The 27,942-nt window shown below is 40.0% G+C and overlaps 1 protein-coding gene across 3 annotated transcripts in view; it reads right to left on the bottom strand.

Moving 5' to 3' along the window:
* The window catches only part of ADAMTS9 (ADAM metallopeptidase with thrombospondin type 1 motif 9), a 163,165-nt gene that overhangs the window by 101,088 nt on the left and 34,135 nt on the right, over positions 1-27,942 (bottom strand). For all 3 annotated transcript variants that reach the window (XM_069561878.1, XM_069561879.1, XM_069561880.1), the window contains exons 9-16: positions 25,326-25,472; positions 23,781-23,922; positions 19,904-20,011; positions 13,639-13,784; positions 4,892-5,073; positions 4,666-4,802; positions 2,878-2,995; positions 2,533-2,628 (exon numbers count right to left, since the gene is read on the bottom strand). In XM_069561878.1, coding sequence (XP_069417979.1) covers positions 2,533-2,628; positions 2,878-2,995; positions 4,666-4,802; positions 4,892-5,073; positions 13,639-13,784; positions 19,904-20,011; positions 23,781-23,922; positions 25,326-25,472 — 1,076 coding nt within the window. The remainder of the gene's footprint in view (positions 1-2,532; positions 2,629-2,877; positions 2,996-4,665; positions 4,803-4,891; positions 5,074-13,638; positions 13,785-19,903; positions 20,012-23,780; positions 23,923-25,325; positions 25,473-27,942) is intronic.

Here is a 27,942-nt window from a genome sequence, read left to right as displayed (position 1 = left end):
AGGGTTGCACAGAGTTGGACATGACTAAAGCAACTTAGCATGCATGCTTAAAAGAAGGAGGGCTTCCCTGCTGGCTCAGTGGTAACGAATCTCCCTGCCAGTGCAGGAGACATGGGTTTGATCCCTGATTCGGGAAGATCCCATATGCTGCAGAGCAACGAAACCTGTGAGCCACAGCTCTAGAGCCTGTGCGCCACAGCCCAGGAGACCCAACTACTGAGCCCACATGCCCCAACTACTGCAGTCCTCGTGCTGAGCCTGTGTTCTGCAAGAAGAAGCCACTGCAATAAGAAGCCTCTGCACCCTAACTAGTAGTCCCCCACTCTCAACAGCTAAAGAAGAGTCCTTAAGCAACAAAGACCCAGCACACCCAAAAATAAAGAAAGAAATAAACTATAAACAAATAAAAGAAGGAAGAGTCTATATATTTCCATCATAATTCCATCCCCATTAATGGCAGGCACTCAGTAAAGATAGTGTGAACGATGGTTATTCAATAACTCAGCCATCATGTACTTGGTTCATATTATGTAAAGGCTTTATATCTTGAGCTAAAGATACAAAATCACAGCTTCTGATCCTAAAACAGTAGTGGTCACATGAATATATAAGAAACAAGTCTCAGCTGAGTTGATAGTGACTCCATTCTTCCAGCTGCTCAGGTCAAAACTGTAGAGTCACCCTTGAGCCTTCTCCTTCTCTCACATACCATATTCAAGCCACCCACTAGTCATGATGGCTCCACCCTCAAAAGATATCCAGATTTTGACTAATTTGACTATTTTACTGCCAATTCTACTGCTCCCATTTGGAGCTAAACCACTAGCAACTCTTTGATTATTTCAAAAACTTCCTAACCAGTCTTTCTGTTTCTACCCTGACCTTTCCGGTACCTACCGGAAGGTCTGTTTCTACCCGGTACCCTTTTCCCCGACCATCCCCTCATTCTCAGTGTAACAAGTAGGGTACTCTTTTGAAAATAGAAATATGACTCTATCATGCTAGTCCTTAGTTCAAAATATCCAGTAGCTACCCTTGTCTCTTACAATACAAGTTCTTTCAACAGTTATGTATGGCCCTCTCTGATTTAGTCCTGATACGTGTTTAAACTCATCTGAGGGGGAGCCTGGTGGGCTGCCGTCTGTGGGGTCGCACAGAGTCGGACATGACTGAAGCGACTTAGCAGCAGCAGGACTCTCCTCTGTGCTTACACAGCTCCAGCCACACTGGCCTCCCTCTATCCTTGGAACAAATTAGACGCATTACTCTTTCAAGGGTTTCACACTGGTTATTCCCCTCTGCCTTCCCCAGATATCCATTATCACTTGCTACAATTCAAGTATTTTCAATTCTACTGTTCCTGCTCCACCCTCAGTATCGCAATTTCCTCTATTTTCTAATTTTACTTATGACCTTCTAACAGAATACAGTTTGCTTATCTATTAAGTTATTGTTTATCATCTATCTCTTCCCACTAAAAAGTAAGTTCTAAGAAGACAGAGATTTTTACTTGTTAATGTTTTTGTTCAGTTTGCTTATCATGCCTAGAACAGGGCCTGCCACATACTAAATAAGTGGCTGGCTGAATGAACAACGAGACATTGCAGAAAATGCTACAACAGAGGAATGTGCTGTAGAGCCTCGATAGAGGCTGTATTTGAGATGGATAAGTAGAGTCCCTGTCTGGGCATTATAAGAAAGTCCACTCATTTCTTTCAAAAATTGGCAGCCCAGCAAGACTACCCTGATTTCTTCTAGATCCAAGTGCAACTCCTGCTGTTTTTCACAGCTAAGAAGAGTCTAGTTGTGCTAAGTGACTAGCTCAATCCTTTTCTGTCATTATCCCAGTCCCCATGTCCTTTTTTTAAATTAAAAATGATTGGGTGAATTTCTTAACCATTTATGAAAGTTTACGAAATAATAAATTGAAGTGGAACTGGGATGAGCCACCAGCTTAAAAAAAAAAAAGAACACAAAGTTCCTGGTGAGTTGTGGTTAGAAAACAGGAATAAATTTGAATTACTCATGATCCTGGCCATGGTGAGAAAAGGATGGAGAATCTACAGAAAAGCAAGATGGACCATGTTAGTAATGACCTAAGAAAAATATTGCCAGTATAGAACCTTTTGGAATGATCAAGCATAATGAAATATTGAATAAGTCCACCTGTGGTCTGCTATTGGTTAAGTAACACCTTTATGAAAACACTGGCATGTCAGTTACTCAAAAGACAGGTTTTTTTTTTTTTTAATGACTCAAAAATAGCAATGATTTTATGCTAAACTTAACAAGGCTAGTGTTTTCAAAATTTGATTTGGGGCATTTCTATTTTCTAAGATCCAGAGTCAATTGCTTGATATTGACTAGTGTAACTACACGACTCTTAAATCAATATACTGAGGGTATAATGTATGAAGGAATATAAAATAATGAGTTTCAAAATCAACGTCTTTTATGAAATCTGAAAGCTCTCCACATGCTATAGGGAAAAGGAACCAGAATTCCTACAAAAGGCAGGGGCACCCATCTCACCTAAGTAGTTATCATCCTCTGATTTCCCTGAGAAACTGTGCTGCCGCACATCGATGTTGGTAGCACCAGCTGGAATTAGGACCACAACGTTGTAACCTGAAAAGAATTGAGCAGCAATTGAGCATTCCACAGACTGGTTCATTTTCTCTAAGCATGGCGTAAAGGGTGGCGACAAAGGAATGTATCAGAATTCTCACTGTTAGGCGTCTTATAGCCAGATGGGTAATATACCTTAACAAGACTGATTTTATGTTTTACACAAATACTTTTACATATTACATGTGGTTAATAATGTTAACAGTTTGACTATTTTTCTTCTCACAGCTCTTAGGAACAAATTCTTACCATAATGTACTGTGTTAAATGTTCCTGCCACCGTTTTGCACGAAGAATTATCGCCACCACAAACCCCACATTTATCTCTCCGGGCTTTTGAGTTTAAAACATGATCGCATCCAGCTTGCTTTTAAAAAGAAAACAGTTGAAATACATGGTAAGTATTAGAGAGGTTATAAATTCTTAGGTAATGTGTTTCTTTGAAAGAGGAGCATTCAAAATGACAAGAACTTAAAGTCTCTGTAAACTTTTAAGTGTGGTGAACTCAAATAGTCCTTATCTTTGCTATGGGAAAATGTGGTCCTTGGACCAGCAACCATGAGCATCCCAAATGATGTTGGGGATGCAGAATCTTAGGCCCCACCCAGATTCACTGAGTCAGAGTATATTTCCTGGCATGTAAATAAGATCCTTAGGTGCTTCATCTGGAGATTAAAGTTTGAGAAGCGCTGGCCTACAAGTAAGTAAAGTAAATGCGAAAAACAGCTCAGGAATGAAAACAAAAAAACAAAAAAATTAAGGCGTGGCTGAGGGCTATCCCATTGAAGAGCTCACACCCCATCTTAAGGTAGCAGTCCCTGTCTAATCCAGGCTACTGCTGCCATGCAGAAACAGGAGGGTAGTGTTGACATTTCTCAATTTTCCAAGATATTGAAAATTTGATTTTATGTGAAATCCCTTATGTTTAAACACTGGCTATGAATGGAGGATTAAAGCATGACTGCAGGCTGCCAGGTTGAGGCTTCAGGTTCCAAGTGGCCTCTGCAGTGTCTTCCTATCTTAACACAACACAGCAGAGTAGACGAGAGCCTGCAAACATCAGTGGCAATCACCAGAAGACCAGGAGGTCAGAATTCACATTCTCATCTATTTTGCTCCTTCGAATGAACCAATCTCTGAGGAGAAACTCCATGTTTTGCTCTAGCATGGAGTGACAAGGAAGTCCTCACTGTAGCTGTGGTCAGGAGTTGGGTGAAGCTCAGAGACTCTTCCATCAAATCCTACCAGTAAGGAGCTTCAATGTGCTCTGGACTGCTTGCAAGGAACAAATGCATCATCCCAGAGCCTGGCTGTGTAAGAACTGATTTCTGACTGATGAGAACAGAAAAATAGTGCCAAACCTCAAGAAATCAGTGCTTTGATGCTTTACTATCTGCCGGAAGTGTTATTTAGTTTCTAAAACTTGCTGTCAGGAAGCTTTTGGGTTTAACCTTATGCACAATGGTTAAGGTAAAGAAGTTGTGTATAGTGTCGATTATGATTTCCTCACAGGGAAGTTTCTTGCAGGCCCCCACAGAGAGTGTCAGAAAAATGTAGGGCAGTGGTTCTCAAACTTTGGCATGCATCAGAATCATGTAGTGCTGGGAGGGATAAATTAGGAGTTTGGGATTAACAGATATACAGTACTGTATATAAAATACATAATCAATAAGGATCTACTATATAGCCCAAGTGCAGGGAACTATACTTAATGTTTTGTCACAACCAATAAGAGAAAAGAAAGGATATATATATATGTATACACACAGATAAATATAATTGAATCACTGTGCCATACACCTGAAACTAGTACAACACTGTAAATCAATTACACTACAATTTTAAAAAATCAAACAAAATAAAACACAGAAAAAAAAGAGAATCAGATGGTGCTCAAGCTGGTCTGAGGACCCCACTTTGAGAACCACTGCCCTGGAGATAATGCACAGACACAAGCGGCTGCTATTGTACTGAGGAAGCTACACATCAGTTTGGCAGCAGGACAACATAGTGAAGAGAGCGCCATCTGGGACTCACCCGGCACAGGCCTTGGACACAGATGTCATTGGTGTCCTGGCCACACGGCGTTCCATCTATCACTCTGTCACGGAGCTGATAGTAGGCTGTGCTCCCTGCCACCCTGCAGAACAGCTTGCAGCGGTCCTTCAACAAAACTAGACAGGAGAAACACCATGCGACGTGACTTTTGTGCCTGGACCCTGCGCCAGCCTGCAGCCGTGGGCACCTCCCCAGGTGAACTTACTTCCACTGTATTTTGGGACCCAGCGCACGTTCGGATGCAGACCGTTGATGTTGAAATGCTTTCCATCAAAGTGAGCACACTGTTCGTCTCGGAAGTCTCGCTTCTGCTTGGGACACGGCTCTGTGTTGCAGGACTTAAATTTCATTCTGCGCCCTATACAATACTTGCCACCATTTCTGGGCCTGATGAAAGGTAAAGAACACACAGGCTGTATTATACTGTGTTTCTCTAGTGTATTATAATATTGTATGCTATAATGTGGCTTCCTGTCTTGGAGGGAGGCAAATGTGAAGTGGTCAGTGCCAGTGGCCAGGACAAGGGCTCTGGGGGTCTGGGTTTGTACTCTGCCTTCAACATCATTAAGTGTTTAACCCTGGGCAAGTCACTGAATGTCTGCAAGCCTCAACCCTTCCATGTGTAGAATGGAAAAGCACCATTCTGATAAGGTAAGGCAGTTTTGAGGATAAAATGAGAGAGCATTTAACTTAAAGTTTGAAATATAAAACCTGGGGTCTATCAGGTCATTTTCTGTCCTCCATGCCCTGAACGTTCACATTCCTTTAAAGACATAGAAGGAGAAAAGGTACAAATGAATACGTGGAATGCTCCTGTCTACTTCTGTACCATGGTATTCTCATGGGTGACTATCCTAAAACTTGCCCCATTCCACTTCCATTTATTTCTTTCCCTCTTCTCTCTTTTTCTCTCTCTCCCTGTATGACTATTGTTTTTTGTTTTGTTTTACAAATAAAATGGGATAGGATGTGCTCATATTTTGACTAAACTTAATAGGAGAAGCAGGAGACAGTGTACTGGTTTCATTAACTTGTGTGTGACAAGAGTGTGGAGGATGCCTTGCAAAGCACCACAGAACAATTTAATCTCAGCATGCAACCCTGCTCATGGATTTTCCAGATGTGACCCAGAGAGTAAATTATATAACCCATCTCCCAACGGTCAACAGCTTGCCAAGTGCATCATGGAAACGGGAAGATCACAGAATCAGAGGAAATCAGACTCACCCACCCACAGCTAGAGCAGCCTGGATACTGTAGCTACTCTAAGGCACCTCTCAAGCTAAAAGATTTCTACCTTTTGTGTTTAGAGTGAATCTTTCAGAGTAATTCGGACAACAAGAAGTGTTGTGTTCCCTCCCCCCTTTTTTTTGTTTTGTTAAACTAGGACTTGGGAAATGGGAACTATATCCATGACGTAAAACACAGAATCAAGGGCAGTCTAGCAGAGCTGGGCTGCCGTCTATGGGGTCGCACAGAGTCGGACACAACTGAAGCAACTTAGCAGCAGCAGCAGAGGCTAAGAGTTGGATCTGGTTTCCTGTCTTGGCCCTAGCCTCACTCTGTGACTAGAGACAACATTCTAGCCTCCCAGAGATTCAGTTTTCCTCTTCTCTAAAATGAGTGCACACAGCAGATGCCTAAAAATGTTAGCGACTCTGACGTCATATTTCAGCACAACCCAACCCAATCCGATCCAGCAGTTTGTTTGTTATGGGTGAGTCAGGTCTCATTGGCCTTGCTGAGTGCCTGAGTCTCAGGAAGGGATGCCTGTCTATGATACTCTTATAAACATGTTCCCTCCGCGGTGGAGAGGGAGGTAAGAGCGTGGGCTTTGCAGTCACAAGCTGGGCAACTTTGTGTGAGCTACCTGGCCTCTGTGAGCTTCATTCTGCCCAAGTGAACAGAGGTGATACTGTTCACCTGAAAGGCTTGTTATAAATGAAGAGTTCAATAAGGAGTATGGTAAGTATTCATTGTTATTTATCATGAAGGCTTTATCGAGGGATGCAAAACAGCACATAATCCAGCAACATCTATGTATGATCGTTTCCCCGTTAAGCCCATGTGACTTACATCTGCCTTGCGTGCTTGACTAGCCTGTACTCACACATATCTTGTGCAAGGGAAAGCCAGCTGAGGTACTTTTATACCAAGGGAGAGAAGGTTCAGAGAAATTAAGAACTTTGCCCAAGGTAACACAGCTAACAAAAGAGCAGAGACCAGACTGAAATTCAAGCTTCCCAGATTCTCCCTGTGCTCTTTCTGTTTCATTACCCAGGAGCTACAGCCCAGAGTCCTGTCTTTTTCTTTTTTGGTACCGTGTAGAGATGCAGTCTTGGTTTCCTGGATACCAAGTATCAGTACCAAAGCAACCCAGTCTCATGCATAAAATATCACTGATGACACATGAATAACAGAGCAGGCTCAGATAGCTGTAAAATCTGTTTTTCCATTTATAACGAAGATCCCCTTCAACTTTTTTCTCAAATCGAAACAAACTTCATGGAATTTTTTTTTTTTCATGTTTCAACTAACTACAGCGGATCCATCAGGTCATTTACCTGTTGCCTGAAAGTAACTCATATTTCTTCCCTTTTGAAAATAATTTCTTTTACAGTCGACTTTTTTCTTCCAATTCTCTTATATAACAAGTGTTTTCTGACTCTTGAAACTGAACAAGAGCAGCAAACAGTTACCATTTGCAGGTGGCTTCCTGTTTCACATAGTAACACTGTCCACCTTTGCTTGCTCTGACCACTACCAAAAGAGCATTTTTAAATTTCTTTTTATAACTGACATTAAAAAAAAATAAAGAACATATAGAAAACATTCCATGTATGAGGCACTATTGCTGAAGGTTATATACAGACCCTGGAAACAGGTTTGAACCCCAGCCCTGTTTCTTAACAACGGTGCAATCTTAGGCAAATCACTGAATCTCTCTAAGTCTTAGTTTCCCTATCCATAAAAGGGAGATGATGCTAATATCTACTTCATGGGGCTGAGTGAAGGTTTTATGGTTAATAGATTTGAAGCTCTTGAACATGGCCACCCACACAGTAAATGTTAAGTTATTCCAAGTGTCTGTAACTATAGTCCATGGGCCAAATCCAGCCTACTGTCTGTTTTTATATGGTTAGTGAGCTAAGAATAGTTTTTAACACTCTAAAATGATTTAGAAATAAATAAAAAGAATATTTTGGATCACATAAAAATTATATGAAGTTCAAATTTCCATGTCTATAAAAGTTCTGTGGGGATATAGCTACACCCACATGTTACATATTATCCACGTATGTTTCTCAAGTTGTAGACAGCTGATGCTCCCCAAATCTAAGATATTCACTATCTGGCCTTTTACAGAAAACGTTTGCTGAGCCCTGAGCTGGTCTAGCATACAAGGCACCATGTCACTTGCCAAGATAGGTCACTGACTGTGCACAGCCATCCTGTGCAGTAGGTAGCGACATCCTTGTTTCTAAACCTTTGCTTGAACTGGGTTTAGAAATGTTAACTAACCTGGCAAGTTCCCATGCCAGTTAAGTGAGACACACTGGCTGAGAGACCAGGGCAGGCCTTCCTGACCCAAAGCCCATGACCTGGCCTCCCTCCCACAGTGCTGCTCTTGAGACAGGTCTCTTCCCATTTCAAAACTCATTCCATGACTTTATTTGCTTTTTGTGTGAAGGCAAATGGTATTTTATGAATGAGCATAAATTTGCCCTTTAAAATATATAGCTTTAAAAAAATATTCTAGACAATAGGATCTCTACTGAATCTACATGGACTGTGTAATGGGGAGGGCTTCAGACAACTGAATTTCATGGAAAACTTCTTGTTTTAATTTAATAATTTAGCTGAGTGGGAGTTTTATTCCCCCCTTGGCAAATACTGAAAATTATAGGAAATATAACTTTAAAAATAGTATTAGTCACATTTTCCAACTACTAAAATCCTTTTAAAAATATTGTTTCTCAAACAGGGATAGAAAGAACTTAAGGAAATTGCTGATTAATTACTACGAAAGTAACTGTATTCAGCATAGGCAAGTTGAATCATATATACAAAGAAAATTCACAATGCTGCATGGCCAAAGCTTTGGGAGAATTTTGCAAAGATCATTGTAGGCATATTCTACCTATAGGGAAAGTTAAACTTTGGTCTGCAAACGGGTTTGAACAAAAATCTCAACATTTATGTTTATTTACAACAAATTAGGGTTAGCACTAGGAAGAAATTTCTAATGATACAACAGGCAGCATGAGAAGGTAAATGTGTTTTCTGTATCTGGACAGTTTTAAGAAGGGGTCTAATGACCAATTATGAGGAACGCTGAAAGACTATTCAAGGGTTAGATGGGATGGACCAAGGAGCCATACTAGCAATCATTAACAACTTTGTCAAATGGAATAGTCTATGGGACTGGATCTCTATACATTCATTAGTTAATGACTTTCCCACAGCAGCCAATTCTCAGTATTTCAAAAGATAGATCTTTCTGGACTCAGTATGGGGTTATGTCCTGATTAGACCCATTGTAATTTGAAAAATATCTTAAAAGTTGAAAATGCATTTAATACACTTCTGAAGAGCCTGCCTTTAATATGCTCAGAACACTTACGTTAGCCTACAGTTGAGCAAAATCATCAAACATAAAGCTTACTTTATAATAAAGTATTGACTATCTCATAATGTATACTGAAAGTAAACAGTAGAATGTTTATCTAGGTACAGAATGGTTAGAAGCATATCAGTTATTTACCCCTATGATCGCATGGCTGACTGGGAGGTACAGTGGATGCTGCTGCCCAGCATTATCAAAGCATCATACTGCATATCAGTAGCCTGACAAAAGACCAAAATTCAAACTCTGAAGCACTTTTTCTCTTCTGCATGTGCTCCTGCTCAGTTGTTAAGTCATGTCCGATTCTTTGTGACCTGCCAGGCTCCTCTGTCATGGAAGTTTCCAGGCAAAAACACTAGATTCGGTTGCCACTTCCTTCTCCAGGGGATCTTCCCAACTCAGGGATCAAACTCTTGTCTCCTGTGTCTCCTGCATTAGCAGGTGGATTCTTTACCACTGAGCCACCTGGGAATCCTAGCGTATTGCTTTTGCATGATTGTAGAGAAATCTTAAGTCTAACCAACATAGGTTGGGGACCATCTGTAAATTCATCCAACTCAATACCTCAAAAAAACTTCACAGCCAAATGAGGGACTAATTTTCTTAGGTGAAATATACACATGTTTATTATTCTATTTATGGAAGATTTCATAAGCAGTTGCTAGAGTCAAAGCCTAAATGGAAATATGCAGTTTACAATCTTGTCTTTTTCTCAAATCTATGAGCTCATTCTTTAATTTGACCTACCAACTTAAAAGCAAAACAGAAGTATAAGAAGAAGGAAATATTTTGTCTTTCTTAAAAAAAAAAAAATCTGCATGATTTTTTAGTTTGATAGACCATAACAATTCTGTAATTCAGTTTGTTCTAGTCACCAGGAACCTCAGAGCCAAATTTAGAGCACAAAATAACTATATGGCCCAATGGCCTGGTAATGCATCTTCTATATCTAAAGCTTTGTCTTGTTTTGGGACCCCAAGTTCTGCTTTTGGTGGTTCTGATTTAAAATTTCATCCTATGGCATGTTTCTTATAGATCAGGTGACCATGTAATTGTTTAATTCAGGACATTTTGAGAATTGAAAGGAGAGCTATCGATAACTTCTCCAGGATAACACATGTAAATGGGGACCATCCTTACAGGCCAAAACATATGCTTATCTTATATGTAGGACATCAATCAAAAAAGGGACTAAAAAAGTAATGCATGTGAAGACAAAACATTAGGGCTCCACTGTCATGATGGTGTACCGATGGGACCAAACACATTTTGGGGATATGAAATTAGAAAGGATATGCTTTCTAAAGTTTGCTCTTCTAGTATAGTGTAATTCCATGCACATGGCAAGGCTGCTTCCCTTTTTAAGCTTACATAAAGAAAAAAGTACATAGCTTAAAGTATCCAGATACTAAATAAATATATTATTGAATCCCATGAATACAGTGAAAATTTTAAGAACAATCCAGTGTTCTTGAGAGAGGCCTACCACATATTCTAAAAATGAAGCTCCTCATTATATTCTAAGGGCTTCTGAAACTGAGAAGAGCATTTTGCCAGCCAACGTGGCGGCCAGGAGTTCCGTTCTTTCAAACTTCTTGAGAATCTGGACTGCAATCACTGGCACATTCTACATAACAAACCATCTGCTCTGCTAATTTCTCTGAACAAGCTTTTAAACTGATTTGGACCTGTTTTTCTCTTTTCAGTGTCCCTCTTTCTTGTCTAGCTGACTTCCCCAGCGCCATCGTAATCTCAGTTACGAGAGGCAGACTCCTTCCTTAGTAGTTCACAGGGACATCCCCAAGTACACATAACTTGGAGGAGTTTAATGAAATGATGTCAGTGCTGACACTCAACTAGGTGGGTTGTATTATTTTAAAACTTCCCATAGCAAACATCCAGGACAAGAACATCTAACTGAAGTCTTTAAAGATCAGTTCCTAACTTCTGAAGGCGAGGATCTCTGCTTCGCTTTGAAGCTCAAGATCTTTCCCTGCTGAGATCTTTACACTGGGTGCTTTTCTTTGCCTGGCACATTCCAGTTATGGTGTTATTTATCTCTTTCCACACTACTTTTAGAATTGCTCTAACACTGTAAAAACAAAACAAACACACACAAAAACAAAAAACCCACTTCTTTTGAATGGAATATTCTTGAGTCAAAATGTTAAAAGTGCCTGCTATTTGCAATATCCACAGTCCCATGATAATAATAGCTTATTATGATAACAACAGGGCCTCTCTGGTGGCTCAGTGGTAAAGCATCCGCCTGCCAAAGCAGGAGATGCAGGTTCAATTCCTGGGTCAGGAAGATCCCCTGGAGAAGGTAATGGCAACCCACTTCAGTATTCTTGCCTGGAGAATCCCATGGACAGAGCCTGGCAGGCTACAGTCCATGGGGTCACAAAGGAGTCAGAAATGACTCAGTATCTAAATAACAACAGCAACAACAACATGATAGAAACAATTTGGTTCAATGTAGCCAAATGTTTTACATTTTTAAAAAATTCACCATATTTGCTGCTAGCTTAAAATGTTCTGTTTTAAAACTTCAACAATATAAGCAGCTAAGATTACATAACCAATCGATTTTAACAAGCAAGTTGTGGAACAATATATATAGGATGACTCATATTTTATGTTATGTGATACTTATTTTATGTAATACATATTAGATCGATAATCTTTCTAATTATTTTTTAGTGGTTATTTCTAGTGGGGAGTAGGGGAGTAGGAATAATAATGACAGTAAGTTTTGATATACACTTTTGTATCTGATTTTTTTGAAAACACCTACTATATTTACATTGTATTTTTTTAAACTTTTAATTTTGTAGTGAGGTATCACTGATTAACAATATTGTGATAGTTTCAAGTGAACAGCAGAGGGACTCAGCCATACATATACATATGTCCATTCTCTACATTATTATTTTAAAAGCTAATACTAAACATAGACTTTATGGGAAAATCTAATGTATATTAGTTTATATACATAGCTACAGGGTTAGTTTTACAGATCAGTCTTTATCTTATAGACTTGTCCTTAAACATTTATATTATGTGGATATGAAACAATCTTGGACTATGAACAAAAATAAATTAAAATAAATTGATCGCCATCTGTGATTTGGACTATACAGAGTGTTTATGTGACCAGGGCTTGCAATGACAGGCTAAAGCTATATTCTTTTTTGTGTACACAATTCAGATTTTCATTATTAAAAAATGGCACCTTTGTCAACAGGAGGCCCTTTTCCTACTCAGGGAGAATCAGCTGGCCTGAGTAGCTATTACTACGTCAGGACTTCAGGGTTAGGCTCTGCAGTAAAACCTAGTCTACTGCACTAGCCCACTTTGCTCCTCAACCTGCTTGCTTCTCTCTCCTATCCAGTCTGTTATCCCTAATACAGGCTGTTAAAAAGTAAAGAGTACTGCTGAGCCAAACCGTTTTGCATAATCCCAAAGCAGCTGGTTCTTAAAGATGGTTGTGAGTCTGCATATCTAAAAACTAATCTGGGACGACCTCTTGGGCTATACAGCTTTGATGGTAATAAAAGCATGTATTATTTTCTGTTCCTTTAAGCTTTATACATCTTAGAACCAGACAAAATTTGATATTACTCCTTATAATGAAGATAGCAACTTTTAAAATCCGCTCATAAATAGCCTCTCCCCAAAAACACGTCTGTCATAATGAGATGCTGGGGGAAAAGCCTGTGGACTTTATTTGAACATGTAAGTTTCAACAAGGTTTGGCTGGTAGAGACCACTATGGTCACTCGCTGAGAATCACCCTGAAAAGCGGTTGTAGGATGGGACCTCAAGAGTCAGGGAAAAAATAGTTTGATTCAAAAGTAAATCCTGACTTAGGCTTCCAGGTCCCTTGGGGTTCACTAATGCCACCTTGGGGGTCTGTGTGCCCTTTCTAGCATTTCAGTTACTAAGTAGAAAGTTAACATTTATCTACAATCTGGGTGGAAATGTCCAATTTCTTTGTTTCCTAATGAACATCTACTTGTTTGCTTTATTAGCATGCTACCCCAGCCCTTGGTGGGGGGTGGGGGCCAGTGAGACATTCCTGAATGTCAAAGCAACACAAAGCATCTACCATTTAACAGATAAAGCTTTTAAAATAAAGGGTCACAGCAGAAAAATAATACAGAGGGATAGAGCATAGATACCATTGGTCTGGGCAGTCCTAGAAGTCCACTCACTTTATAATTTGGAAAGAGCTCTTCACTTGCCTCAATTTAAATGACTTCCTCTAGGAATTTTCCACCCCAAGCACCCCAGTAGTAAGAGCGATAAGCTCGTGGACTTACTCTGGTCTGTTGCACTCGCGAATGGCTGTTTTGATGCCCCCTCCACATGTTCTTGAGCAGGTTCCAAAGTGACTCCAACTTCCCCAGGATCCATCAGTCACAGGGACCTCCATTTCTTTGGGAACACAAAATCCAAACTTGCAGTGCTGTATTTAATAAGGGGAACAGTGAGGGAGAGCTCGGTGCTTGAGGTATTGCAGGACCCACTGTCCTTTTAAATATACTGTACTATCATTGTTTTCCACGTGCTGGTTTGAAATGCTGCAATTTAATTATCTCTGTGAGTAATGGAAATGGTAGGGACTTTAACCTCTTAGTGATTTTAGGCTGTGTCTTCATTTACAACTGGCTTGAATAAAACAGGCCAATGAGTGGCTGGCTCCAGGCTGGCAGGGAAAGTCCAATGGCCAGCCTCGAAGCCCTCAATTAGTCTACTTGGAAAAATGAGGCGTGGAAATGGGCTGTCTACTGGTTGTAGACAGGGTTGAATGAGTTATTGGATTTGCATAGTGCATCTCCATTAACAAGGCCTAGAGATGTTGTGAGTCTGGTAAAATATAATGCTTTACGGTTCCTCATGGATTTGAAAACCCAATTTTAATTAAATGGGAGAAGGGGAAAAAAAGCTAGTTACAAGATTACTATAAACTCACTCTAGCAGAAGATGAGACTAAAGCAAAAATGGACACATTACAGGGAGCCCTAAACTTTATTACTTTGGGGTTGCTAATGGTTTCAGATTCTTCAGTCTGGAGCAGGAAGAAGGCCCTGATGCTTTAAAGTAAAACAAAGTAAAACTCCCCAGCAGGACAAGGGAGTGGAGAAGCCCATTTCAACCCTCTGCCATTGTTGGGGTGTGAGGGCCTGACAAGAAGCTGAGGTCACTGAGCAACGCACAAAGGAAGAGGGGCAGCAGGAGAGTGACACCCCGCCGCTTGCTCAGATCTCTGAAGCGGAGCTGGTGGTGGCCACTGTGATTTATCTGCAGGGAGGACTCAGGTTAGAAGCAGAGTCAGGAGGTGGGGGAGTGCACGGGGAAATGGGACAGATAAGAGACTGGTGAAGCCCCTGTCAGTGGCCAGTCCCAGCAAAAGCCTGGCACACAATTATTTAAGAGTGCAGTTAGGCTTTCTCTACTCTGCCTTATGCCTTCTTCCTTATAATTATCCTCTTGAGTAACTGGGGCCACATCCCTCCCTCTGGGCTGTTTGGCTGAGGCTTAAAAGGTTAGGCATCCAAAGACTCCTGGACAACTCTGTACCCGAGAAATGTGGGCAGAGGCAGAAGTGACCACATCACTCCCCAAAATTATTTTACAGTTTTCTTTATAGCAATCTTGAACATTCCTTGGAATCTATGCACATAAAAATCAGTGAGACAAGTGGGAGGGGACATGGGTAAACCTATGGCTCATTCATGTTGATGTTTGGTAGAAACCAATGAAATACTGTAAAGCAAATATCCCTCAATTAAAAATTTTAAAAAATCAATGAGAGAGGCAGCCTGGTGTACTATACAGCACCACTATCTAATAACATAACTTGTGCCACACATATAATTTAAGAAATTCTAGTAGCCACATTAAAACAAGTAAAAAGAACACTGAAATTAACTTTAATATCTTTTACTTAGCTCAAAATATCCAAGACATTATTATTTTTCCATATAATCAACATAAAATTATAAGTAAGGTTTTCTTCCCATACTTTTTTTCATGCTAGGTCTTTAACACGTGGTATATATTTTCATTTTAGCACATTTCAGTTCAGAATGACATTTCAAATGCTCGCTAATCATATGTGGCTAGTGGCTGCCCTAGTGGACAGAGCAGATCTTAAGGGGACATAGCTTAGCAGGCAAGTGGTCTGGTGGCGTGGGGTGGCCATTCTACAAATAAATTGTGACCTCGGATGAGTCACTGAACTCTAATTCCATAGCTGAAAAATGAGAACCTATCTGCCAAAGTTGTTTTGAGTTTAACATGAGACAATGTATGGAAAGCATCTAATATACAGCTGAGGACACAGGAGATCCAACTTGAAAAAGGTTTGTGGTAATAACAGCAAATATTTACACTTAATAGCACTTAATAGTTGCTAGGCACTCAATAATAATACTACATATACATAATACTACTCTAAGTGTTATGTACGTATTAACTTACTTAATCCTCATAGCATACTATGAAATAGGTATTGCTATTATCCCATTTTTACAGAAAAGAAAACAGAGGCACAGGGGGTTAATGTCAAACATCTGTTAAGGAGCTGAGCTAATACTGAAATATAGACAATCTGGCTCCAGAGTACACACTGTTAACTGCGACATATGCTGTACTTCTACTGTTAGCAAATGGGAACAATTTTTGATATCTTAAACAGACTGAGATTTAAAAGCAAGATTAATGAGATGGTGAGGTGAGGTCGACAGTCAGAGGTGTCTACCCATTATCATTCTGTTCTTCATCCTTCTTAACAATCTACATTTCCCTGGATTCTTGTATAGGTAGAAATGGTCAAAGAAATGTTAGCAGAATTCATTGGATAAGATTCCTGGGATGGTCCTTTTGCCTCTTTGCACCTTGTCCTTTGGTTTCATTCTGCCTGGGACTCAGATTCAATGGCTGGAGCTATAGCAGCTATTTTGTGATGTTGAGGATGATGGCTATTTGCATATGATAGTAGAACAGAAAGCAATTAGGAGCCTGTGTCTCTTATTTTGTACACCTACCATGGCAGCTCCATGACCTGCTTACATCTGACTAGTTTTTGCATGTGTGTGTGTGTCAGAAAAAAAGCCAATTTTCTTATACTACTACAATTCAATCTGACCTGAACAAAATTCTTAATTAATATACAATTGAGGTTACAGCCAATGCCCAAATGCAGCCCTCAAATCTTGATATCAAATACACATTTTATAAATTCTACAAACTAAAGAGAACATTCCTATGGCTAGTCATGGACTCTAATAATGAGAAGTTGTTTGGAAATATATTTTTTTTTCCTCACAACACTTCAGTCTTTAGTCTGTTGGCCTCTCTATTCTATAGACTCTACCTTCACACAAGAACAATATTCTTCAACATAATTCTCATTAAGTATTACCATAAACCAGAGCAGAATAAGGGCATAGGTTAGTTAACAATGGATTAAAATGTCCTTACAGGGACCCTTCTTAAAAGAAAACCTAAATAAAACTCTTCTGCAACTTAAATATTTCTTACTGATATGACCACTGATGGGGGTTCAAAGGGAAGGGAGAACCTCAGAGGAAGAGGGAAGAACCTGAGGTGAAAGAGGCTGGAAGTGGGGACTGTTTGGCAAACACGTATCAAGTTAATCTATTTTACCAAGAAACTAAACAAACAATAATTATATACTAGAAAAACCATTACATCATAACAAAGCATTAAGCAACTGGTGGAGCTGGAGCCAAAACATAATCGGTGTTTCCTAAAAGCACCCAGAATCATTTAAATGATATTTTACATAAATGTTTTTCTAAAGAGACTGGAAGAAGGACTTGGGGGTCAATTTTGTCCCAAAGAAGCTTAAAATACAAGAGTTTCAAACCTCAGATTTACAAACAGGGTTAAAATGAAAATGTTATTGGACTTAACAAGAGAATGGAAAAAATAAAGGGACATGAGAGAGCCATTCATCAAAATAACATTGTGTCAGCAGTCCAAGACAGATTACTGCTGAGGGAGCAGGGCAGAGAGAAGAGAAAGGAAAAAAATTTAACCTAGCAGCAAAGGGAGTCAGAATTTGCTAGAGAAAAGGATAAGGTTTTACTGCCAATTTGATGAAAACAAAACAGAATGGAGAAACACAGAACATTTGTGCAAACATATTCACCATCTTATTTGTAAAATGCGTAAATGCTCTTCTGGGAAATAAACACACAAACAGCCATGTCTTTCATATAAGCTACTAGACTTCGCCACTTTAGTAAAAGAAACTAAAAATGTACCCATCATGTTCTCTGCATAGCTGCTTTTCTGAAAGTGTTCAGACTCTGCCCTTTGGAATGCCTTGAAGTCTCTTGCTTTTGCTGAACAAACGCTTACAAGGTAAATGTGTTTTTGAAAGATCTCCCCAAATCCCCCATTTATCAGGTATGAGATTATACTATAATCTTTTATCTTCTGCTACTGTTACAGAAGATTAGAAAAAGACACAATAGACATCTCAAGTACTACATGGAGCTTGGTAGCCTGTACATGACTATTTTACTAAATACAATTCATGTCATCATATGAGTGACAGTTCTTTGTTAAGGTTTTTCTATCAGTAATATGTATCAGATTTAGACATAATAGGTGGATATATCAGATTGACTAAGAACCATGACACAATACCAGTGATATCTTTGAGCTCAAACAGACTCAATTTAAATGAATAGTTGGCTGGTTCCAACTCAGATCAACTAACTAAGTTGTCAACCATGTCTACCGTCATCTCCCATCAACTGATAGCAGCTGTATGGGTGACCACATATAGAAGGACGCTGAAGCTACATCTTCATTGAGGAAGAACGAGTGAATTCTGATGGCTGACGTGGAAGCCTGGGAACCATATTTCCACTCAAACCTAAGACTCTTTTGGCCATCAACAACACACTGAGTTAAATGTTTTGCAAAAAGTGAAAGGTTCACTCTGATCAAGTAGATATATTTCTTTCTAAGTGAGTGAAAGTGGCAGTGCAAAAGTTGTTATGCTAATGTCCTTACAAAGTTTTGTTAGGCTGCTCTTGGAGAAAGCTCTGTTCTCAAATGCTAAGGTCCTAGCTGTAGAGAAGTGAGACCAGAGCTGACAGAGTAACCAAGCTAGGTCAAGTACGAAATCATCTTCATTGCAACTTTATAAAACCACTCTAATAAAAGTTAAAAAAATTGAAATTACTCTAAGAAATGAGTGGATAAGCTATTAGTTCTCCTACTTGACCACAGAGACTTCAAGAGCTTGGTGAGCTTGAATTATAGCCACACCCTGCAGTTGCGGAGCCTGCAACCCCTTCAGACACAGAAAACAAAGAAGAGAAATGGGGATGGACGGAGGGGTACCTGTGAGGACTCCACCCAGAGTGAGGCTGAATGACCTTGGGCAAGTCAGACTCTTGAGAGTCCCTTGGACTGCAAGGAGATCAAACCTGTCAGTCCTAAAGGAAACCAGTCCTGAATATTGGTGACGGACGGGGAAATCTGTATGCTGCAGTCCATGGGGGTCCCAAAGAGATGGACATAACTGAGCGACTGAACTGAACGGAAGTCACTTCTCCTCTGTGTTCCCTATCTATAAAATCAGGGATGGGATAGGTAAGTTCCTCATCTCTGAGAACCACATGTTTCCATGAAAACACTGGGAGCTACTGATTCCTAAGAAAAACAGAAAATCAGATGAGAACAAAATAATAAAAGTGAGTAAAGTGGACGATGAGAGAAGTGAGGAGAAAGCAAAAAACTTAAGTAAGGATGACATGAGACTCAGATATAGGACAGGGATTGCATCACAGCGAAGTGACAGAATACCATTTCCTTTATGAATTTAAAAATCAGGTTCATATCTAAAACTTTTGGTAAGTAAATCCTTAACATACTACCTTTTTTTTTTTTCTTAAAAGATAGACACCAGGTGCAAAATGTTACATTAAAAATATTTGTAGCTGTTGGGATGTTGTTATCACTAGGCTATACAAGAAGCAGATTTTGTTTGGTTACTAACAAATAAATGGGAACTATTATAACTAACTCAGAATTTGGATTTGCAAATAACCCGGGTGACATCACAGCTCCATTAAGTGATCAATACTGCCTGGGAAAAGCCTAGTATGCAAGTAGTGAACACAGTAAGTCTTTCTGTATTTTCTTGAATTTAAGATATTCCAACAACTTAACAGCCTTTTCCACTGCCACTCTAAGAGAGAGAGAGAGAGAGAGAGAGAGAGAAAAGATATGTACCTCACATTAAATGTTCCCATAAATTGAAAAGCACATTGGAATTTCAAAAACATTAAAATGAGAAAAATATGTCTAATAAATTGAGGAAATAATGATAGCTATGTCCCTTGTGTCAGTATTAGGGTGTAAGGTAAGTTTGCACAATTTTCAAGAGCAAAGTTGAACCTCCTACCTCAAAAAAGTATTATGCATGCTGAAACACACTGTGTTATCTTATGTTCTCAACAATGGTAACTGAGCCTACAGCCCAGATCTTGCCCACATCTGCCCCAAGACAGAAGAACAGATCGGGGCGTTACTTGCCTTTCCAGGCTCATCACACTCGGTCCCATCAGCCCAGGGCGTGTGCTGAGTTCGGCAGCCTTTGTGCGCTCCATCCACGTTATTGCACCAGAGCCGTCTACACTGCATCTGCGCAATTCAGTTGAAGACAATTCAGTGACAATATGATTCAGTGATATCAAGCAAGGCAAGGGTTGCTTTCAACAAACGTTTTGCCGCTGATGTAGAGTATAGGTTAGAGAGGGTTTTTTTTTTCTTGGTCTGATAAATGATAAAATATTCCAATGGATACAGAGAGCAGCCCACAAGACACACTTCTATGCCTGGTAGGGTCTGCAGGGATGTCAGAGGGGAACTACTGTGCAACAGGAACATACAAGATGCCATTTGGTCCTAGTAATGTCTCCCCAAATTACAGATGAGGAAACTGAAGCTGGCAGAACAAAGGGCAGGTCAGTATCACAATGGAAATTTATGATGTGAGTTTAGGTTTGCAGTGAGCTATGATTGGCAAATAGATGGGGAAACAGTGGAAACAGTGGCTGACTTTATTTTTCTGGGCTTCAAAATCACTGCAGATGGTGATTGCAGCCATGAAATTTAAAGACGCTTACTTCTTGGAAGGAAAGTTATGACCAGCCTAGACAGCATATTAAAAAGCAGAGATATTACTTTGCCAACAAAGGTCCGTCTAGTCAAGGCTATGGTTTTTCCAGTGGTCATGTATGGATGTGAGAGTTGGAAAGAAAGCTGAGCACCCAAGAACTGATGCTCTTGAACTGTGGTGTTGGAGAAGACTCTTGAGAGTCCCTTGGACGGCAAGGAAATCCAACCAGTCCATCCTAAAGGAGATCAGTCCTAGGTGTTCATCGGAAGAACTGATGTTAAAGCCGAAAATCCAATAATTTAGCCACGTGATGCGAAGAGCTGACTCACTGGAAAAGACCCTGATGCTGGGAAAGATTGAAGGCAGGAGGAGAAGGGGATGGCAGAGGATGAGATGGCTGGATGGCATCACTGACTTGATGGACATGGGTTTGGGTGGACTCCGGGAGTCGGTGATAGACAGGGAGGCCTGGCATGCTGCAGTTCATGGGGTCACAAAGAGTCGGACACGACTGAGCAACTGAACTGAACTGATGATTGGAGAGAAGGTTTTGATTTCTGTTGTGATTAGTTTTGGTTTGACTTGATGTTAAAACTGGTATTTTTTCCTACTAAGCCATACATAGTACGTCAGAAGAAAGAAGGGACAAAATATCAGTAATATTGCAGGCATGTAAAAAATATGAACAATAACATAATGGATACCCATATGTCCACCTCCCAAATTAAGAAAGAAGACACTTCATGCGCCCAGCCTTGTACGCTCATTCTCAATCCCAATCCCTTCTCTTTCTCCACATAGGTAACCATTGTTCTAGTGATGCTCACCGTCTCACCATTCCCATTGCTTTTACTGTGTGTGTGTACATGTGCTCAGTCATGTCCCACTTTGCGACACCATGGACTGAGTCTGCCAGGCTTCCCTGTCCATGGGATTTTCCAGGAAAGAATACTGGAGTGGGCTGCCATTTTCTCCTCCAGGGGATCTCCTCACTGAGGGACCAAACCCATATCTCCTGCACTGGTAGGTAGATTTTTCACCACTGAGCCACCTGGGAAGCCCACTGTTTTTACTACAAATGTTTAAATATCTACCAATAATGCACAATACTTTGGCTTTAAACAAACAATGCTATTCGCTATTTCAGAACACACAGAGGCATCCTACAATTTGCTATTTGTTTCCTCTATGCACTGTGCTTTTTAGAGTTGTCCAAGTTGATATATTTAGCTCTATTTCAGGCCATACAATTTTTTTTCTTGTAGTGTAGCTTGTTTTATTTATGCCACAAATATTTCAAAGAAATTACAAAATACTCAAATGGAGAGAACACAGAAACCACAATTTTTAGGTGTCTACTCTGTTTACACTGTGTAATCTCAAGGCAAACTACTCATATATACATTTAGCTTCAAGATACATATAAAGGTAGCAAATCAGAATGTACTCTGCTCTGCCGCAGTGAAGTGAAGCACAACTCTTGAGGACAGTGAACAAGATACACGCAAAACATGGAAGAGCAAAACTCAACTCCAAAGCAAGGTAGGAAACCAAGGAGTTGGATTTCAAATACACTGCAGAGGCCCAGGGTCTCCTACACAACCTGGAGCTGACCAGGTGGGCTTTTCAGGTTGTGGGCTTCCACATGGAAGAATCCCAGTGCTTCACCTGGGGACAAGGGGAGAAAACCAAACTCTATCGAGAAAATGCCTTCAGACAGTTTTCAAGTACAGACTTCAAAGTACTTCACTCTCTTCTCTGGAAACGTAGATGATAGAGAGAGGACATGAAGAAGGTTTAACTGAACAGTAGCCATCGTGCAGTCGCAGAGAGTCAGATACAACTGAGTGAATGAGCACACACACACAGGCATCATGTCCTACCCAAAGGGAGAAGACGAAGGGCAGGCAGGAGCGGGGCATCTGTGTAGGAGCTGGGAACATCAGGAGCGCCCGGCAGGAAGGGGCCTGGCTCAGAGATGAAGAGTCTGCAGCAAGAGCCTGCCCAGGTGTCATGTCACTAGCCCCAGGGACACAAATGTCCTTAGCCAAAAAAATAACTGTTCCCATGATGATAAGAATAAACCACAGTCACAGAAGAAAAATTCAGAAGGTACTATTTTTTTGTTTAATAGAAAAAAAAGGTTTAAATTACCCAGTCTTTTCTGAAGCTCTTCTCCCCCTTTTACATTGAGAAAATACTCAGTAAAATAATTCTTTATCCTGGTATTTTAATTTAAAACTATAGCTGGAGCATGTTCCCATGTATAGTCACTTTTCAATTTTTATATAATAATATTGCATTAAATGAAGATGGTGCAGTGGTCAAGAATCCACCTGTTAGTGCAGGAGATGCAAGAGGCTCGGGTTTAGTCCCTTGGTTAGGAAGATGCCCTGGAGGAGGAACTGTCAATCCACTCCAGTATTCTTGCCTGAGATATCCATGGACAGAGGAGCCTGGTGGGTTCACAGTCCACAGGGTCACAAAGAGTCAGATGCAACTGAGCAAGCATACACATTAAGTTTGCTTAACCTTTCTATTCTTGTGCTTGTAGGTCACTCCTAATGTTTGCTATCATGAATAACAGAGAAATGAACATAATCATGGATACATTTTACATAAAATATTTTGTTATTTCCATGGAATCACTGTTTACCAGCTATCTCTGAACTTCTCCCAGAAAAACACCCAAAGGAATAGAATGGGGCATCCCATAGAAGAACAGTTCTGCTAAGCCTCTTGTTAACCACTGGATCATATCATTGGTCCAAATGTTCATAACACATACATCAAAGAATCACACACTTGCCAGTTGAGCTACCACCAGAAATGATTTCAAGCCCCAGGCAGTCATAGGCCATGGTCTTGACAAGCTAAAACAGGGAAACAGTTTTGTCTCATGAGTTACTGAATCTAGAAGACTCCCTATAATAAAAGTCTTCTGGACAAGCTGGTGGGAAGACAAAGGAGACACAGAGAAAAAAGGGCTGAGCTCTGTCATTACCAGCTCTGTTACTTTGTCCCCCACTGAGTCTCACTTGCCCACTTACAAAATAAAAACCATAATGGTATCTTCCTTTTGGGCTGAGAGTGAAATGACAAAGTTCAGGAAACATCCAGTGCTGAGAACTATTACTGTTTATCCCCATCATCATCATTACTATTACTCTTAATAGTCAATGGACCACTCAATGAGTGGTATATGTTAGCATGAGAATCCAGTGGAAAACTATGAATAAAAAAAAGTTCACAATCCAGTTATGAGGGTAGATAGAGACCCCAGACACTTACCATATATGGGCACACCTGAGAACCTGGTCCAAAAATCAATTCACATTGTTTATTCACGTTGTAGAGGAGGCCTGGCAGTTGATGAGGCAAAGGATAGGGTCTGTATTCAGGTTCGTTAAGCAAACATTCACCGTAACCAGTGCTGCGGGAAGCAGAAAAATGCAGGTGGTAAGGGCAGTGATAAGATGTGACTGTCAGAGTCTCCAGAAGACAGTGCAGGTCATTCTGTCATGTTAGTGGTAGCAAAGATCATTCTTTTGTTGTTTTGCTTTTGCTCTATTCTTTTCATCCAAACTTGAGTCCAGAAGCTGAAGTCCTACTTTTTGGTGTATACTTGTTTTGGAACCACTGGCTACACATACAACATGCAGGCATGCACGAATGCTCGCTCACTTCAGTTGTGTCTGACTCTTTGTGACCCCATGGACTGTAGTTCCCCAGGCTCGTCAGTCCTTGAGACTCTCCAGGCAAGAAGACTGGAGTAAGTTGCCATTTCCTTCTCCATGTATACAACCAGGGGGAAATGTATACCTGCTTCAGCCTTTATCACATCTCAGGGCAATTACTCTAAAATGTTGATTTTTTGTCATCTTTTCCAATGGAGTATAAGCTTCTTAGGGGTAAAAGCTTGTTTGGGGTGAAAAAGTTTGTTTTTCACCCAAATATGGGATCCTGTCCATAGCAATCCGTGTTTAGTAAATATTTGCTGACTGAATGGGTAAGTGAATAAATGACTACAGTAAGAAACACTTTAGATCATCGTTTGAAAACAAAACAAAACAAAACAAAACAAAACAAAACCCAGCAACCTGCCAGTTCTTCCATGTTTCTGCAAACACATCTTCTGGAAAATTTACACCCAGTGAGTTCTGATTAACAAGCCCCCTCTTCCCTGTGGCTGGGGAAATATACACCCAGTGACCTTGGGATAATCACTTAACCTTCTGTACATCTGGGAGAGAAGAGCAATAAATCTGTGACACAAGGATATTGTATAAAGTAATTGTATCCTTGAGCATCCTGGTGGGAAACTTAAAATAAAAGCAAAAAAGGAGAAAGAGGGAAGAAGATAAAGAGAGACAGAGAGAGGATGTTTTTAATTCAACAACATGGAGGTCTGTGCAATTTTCATCCACCCTGTAATGTTCTTTGGGGATGTCTCACTTCCCTATCTCTTTCCAACCCCAAATTACTAACTTAGAAGCACATAAAGATTTGCCTTCCTTCATCATGTTATCACATTCATGGTCTCTTCCCCAAGACCTGAACAGATTTCATAGCTTTACCAAGAATGAAGCAACATTTACATATTCTTTTTAAGATCTCAACATTTTCTTCAGCTCAGTCTGCAGTATTCTAAGTGCTGGCGAGGACATGAACTACACAGATGTCAGAGAGTATTTTTCTTTTCCCTCCTCCCAGGAATGTCAACAAAAATAACAACTCAAAAGGAATGCTTGACTCTACGTTTTCTTTCCCACAATGAGTTCACTGCATGTAGGTCAGATACTAGCATGAAGGCTGTACTCAAAGTTCGAGTCTTACTCTAAAAATTCAGTGATATATTTTCGACTACACTTTGACCACATCCAGGGGTTGGTGTTGAAGTTCAATGTTGGGGCCATGACATGCTGGGGGCTCTTGATTCCTTCTTCTTTGCACTTATTGTTGTCATCATGAGGCATGTTGAACCTAAGGCCGAGAAGACAATGATAAAAAAAACAGTTAATAAACAATAAGGGACTGAGCTCTGAGAACGCAGCTAAGAGAAAAAATTTAACAGAGTACTGCATTATGGATAAGAACCTGAATCCTGGTGAGCAGAACAAAACTTAACTAGAGGAGTAAAGGTAGAGAATAGAATAAAACATATTTTTGACTCAACTGAATGTAAAGTGCCTTTAATGTAAAAAAGAACAGAAAAAGATGTGAACTGGGCCATCATTTGGCTTAGCTGTATTCTGTGGGATTGCAGAGGCTCTGCATGTGCTGTAGCTGGTGCTAGAATACAGTAGTTGGAATTCCTAACAAGCTGTTAAAGGCCAATTTATAGAGTCAAGAATTTGGCAGGTTATGATAACACTATTCACATAAAGAGTCAGTCAAGTGTCAAAACCTGAAGCCAAAAGCTTTCTAATGAGAGGCTCACGGTGGGTCCTGGCATCTCCTCCTTTTTGGGTCAGGTTGACAGACGCTAAAACCATGTAAGTATACCATTCTAGAGCTATACAAAGTTCATGCACAATAAAACCCATTAAGGAAAGCTGCAAGCATGGAAACCAGAGGCGTGCCAATGCAGTTGGCTTAACTCAGAGATGGCAAATAGTTTCAAGCTTCACGCCAATGACAACTGATTGGTACTGGCTTCCTGAAAATCTGGACACAAAAGAATTCTTAAACTAATCCAGGTTCCACCCCAAAAAACGGCTATGATGGAGTGCCAACGTCCTCTTGGGTCTGGGAGGGAACTCAGCAGCAGCATTAACACATATTTGCCATTCTTGGCTTAGAGAAAGGAAGTGGGGGAAAAAAATGACAGGAAGCATTTCTCAATCCAGAAACATCAGTTCTATGAGCCACATGCCTTTCTCAGTCAGATAATCATCCACTGGGCAACAACCTCACAAGGGCTCTCCTCTCTGGATGACTATTCCTAATCACAAAACTGATGCATGTGACTAACTTGGCATTTAGGGAGAAATTCCCCTGACTTTACTTCATATCTTTAGATGTGAAAACAAGAAAGTCAGACAGAAGTAAACTGACTTGCATTATATAAAAATAAAAGCTGGAATAAAAGTCCGTGAGGTCCATCCCAGTAATTTCTCATGTTTTATTTCCTTTTTCTTTTAAAACCTTAGGCCCCTCAATAATTGCCAGATGGGAAAACTCCAACTCTCTTGGTTGGACTTAATAGTAATGGATGTGTAAGAGTCTATTTTCTTAAAGAAATGACTGCCCAGAATTCTAAAGCCCAGATGCAGGTTCAGTGTAACACCTCCATCAACAAACCTAATACAAGAAAAGCTTTCAAATCTTGCTTCTTTCTCTCTGGTGCAAAGGAGCTGGTGTTTATTCCCCATGCCAACAGGACTCGATAAAATCCAGTTTATTTCATCATGTAAACAGAAAACTTTTTTTTTCATTCAAATGTCAGGCACGTTTTTTCATAGCAGGGGTTGTATAACAATAATCCTTCATCAAACACTTACTAAAAAATAACAAGACTTTTTTTAGCATTCACAATGTACTAGCCAGTGTGTTAAACGCATTTGATGTTTTATTTAACTTAATTACTTATTTGACCCAATGAATAGTATGCTATTACTATTCACATTTTACAGAAGAGGAAATTGGAAAGTAGGAGGTTTAACTATTTGATCAAGGTCACATGGTTATTAAGTGAGCTAGAACTGGAGTTTACTTCAGTCTAATACCTCCTGTTTTGGAATATATACAAACTGCATTCTCTCTTGTAAGGCAAGATATGGACAATTTTTCAGGAACACTGTGTAAGGATTTCTGTGTTCAGTAGAGACTCAATTACTTCCCCAATTCTTCCTGACTCTTAGATTCTCAGTGTCTATGAAGCTGGTACAAGAAGGCAGGAGCTATTGTTGAAGCATCCAATGATGCTCAACAAATAGAAGGTTGGTTGCTTTTTCCTCCGAGCAGCTCTTGGATTTTATCAGAAAGTCATGACCATAACAACTTAACATTTAATTTTGAAAAAGTTAATTAGAAAATTTGTCAGAGAATATGGTAGGAAATTAAAAAAAAAAAGATTTTCACTTTTCTTAACATAAAAACAAAGTTACCTCTAGGAAACAAAGTGCCAAAACAAAAATAATTCACTAACAGGCTAGGAATACAACTTTCTGTTTAAGCCACAACTCACATCATTCACCGATTACTTGATTTCTTACTTCCTGACACTTTTGAGATAGGGTGTATACGTTGTTTCCATCTTATAGGAAGGGAAATAGCATATATTTTCCTCAAGTCAAAGGGAATGTTGTAACAATTCAGTCCAGATCTTGGTTATCTGGCTACCTGCTGACTTCTACCCTAGAGCTGGTGCTCCAACATCATATGCTCCTATGCCTTCATTAGCTACCACAATTTGGTTGGCTACTACAATTTGGTTAACTTAATATCTCTA

This window comes from Ovis canadensis, chromosome 19 (assembly GCF_042477335.2).
Source record: "Ovis canadensis isolate MfBH-ARS-UI-01 breed Bighorn chromosome 19, ARS-UI_OviCan_v2, whole genome shotgun sequence".
In the NCBI taxonomy this organism is placed as follows: domain Eukaryota; kingdom Metazoa; phylum Chordata; class Mammalia; order Artiodactyla; family Bovidae; genus Ovis; species Ovis canadensis.
The sequence above is the reverse complement of the archived record's forward strand: the minus strand, read 5'-3'. Positions and strand labels throughout refer to the sequence as shown.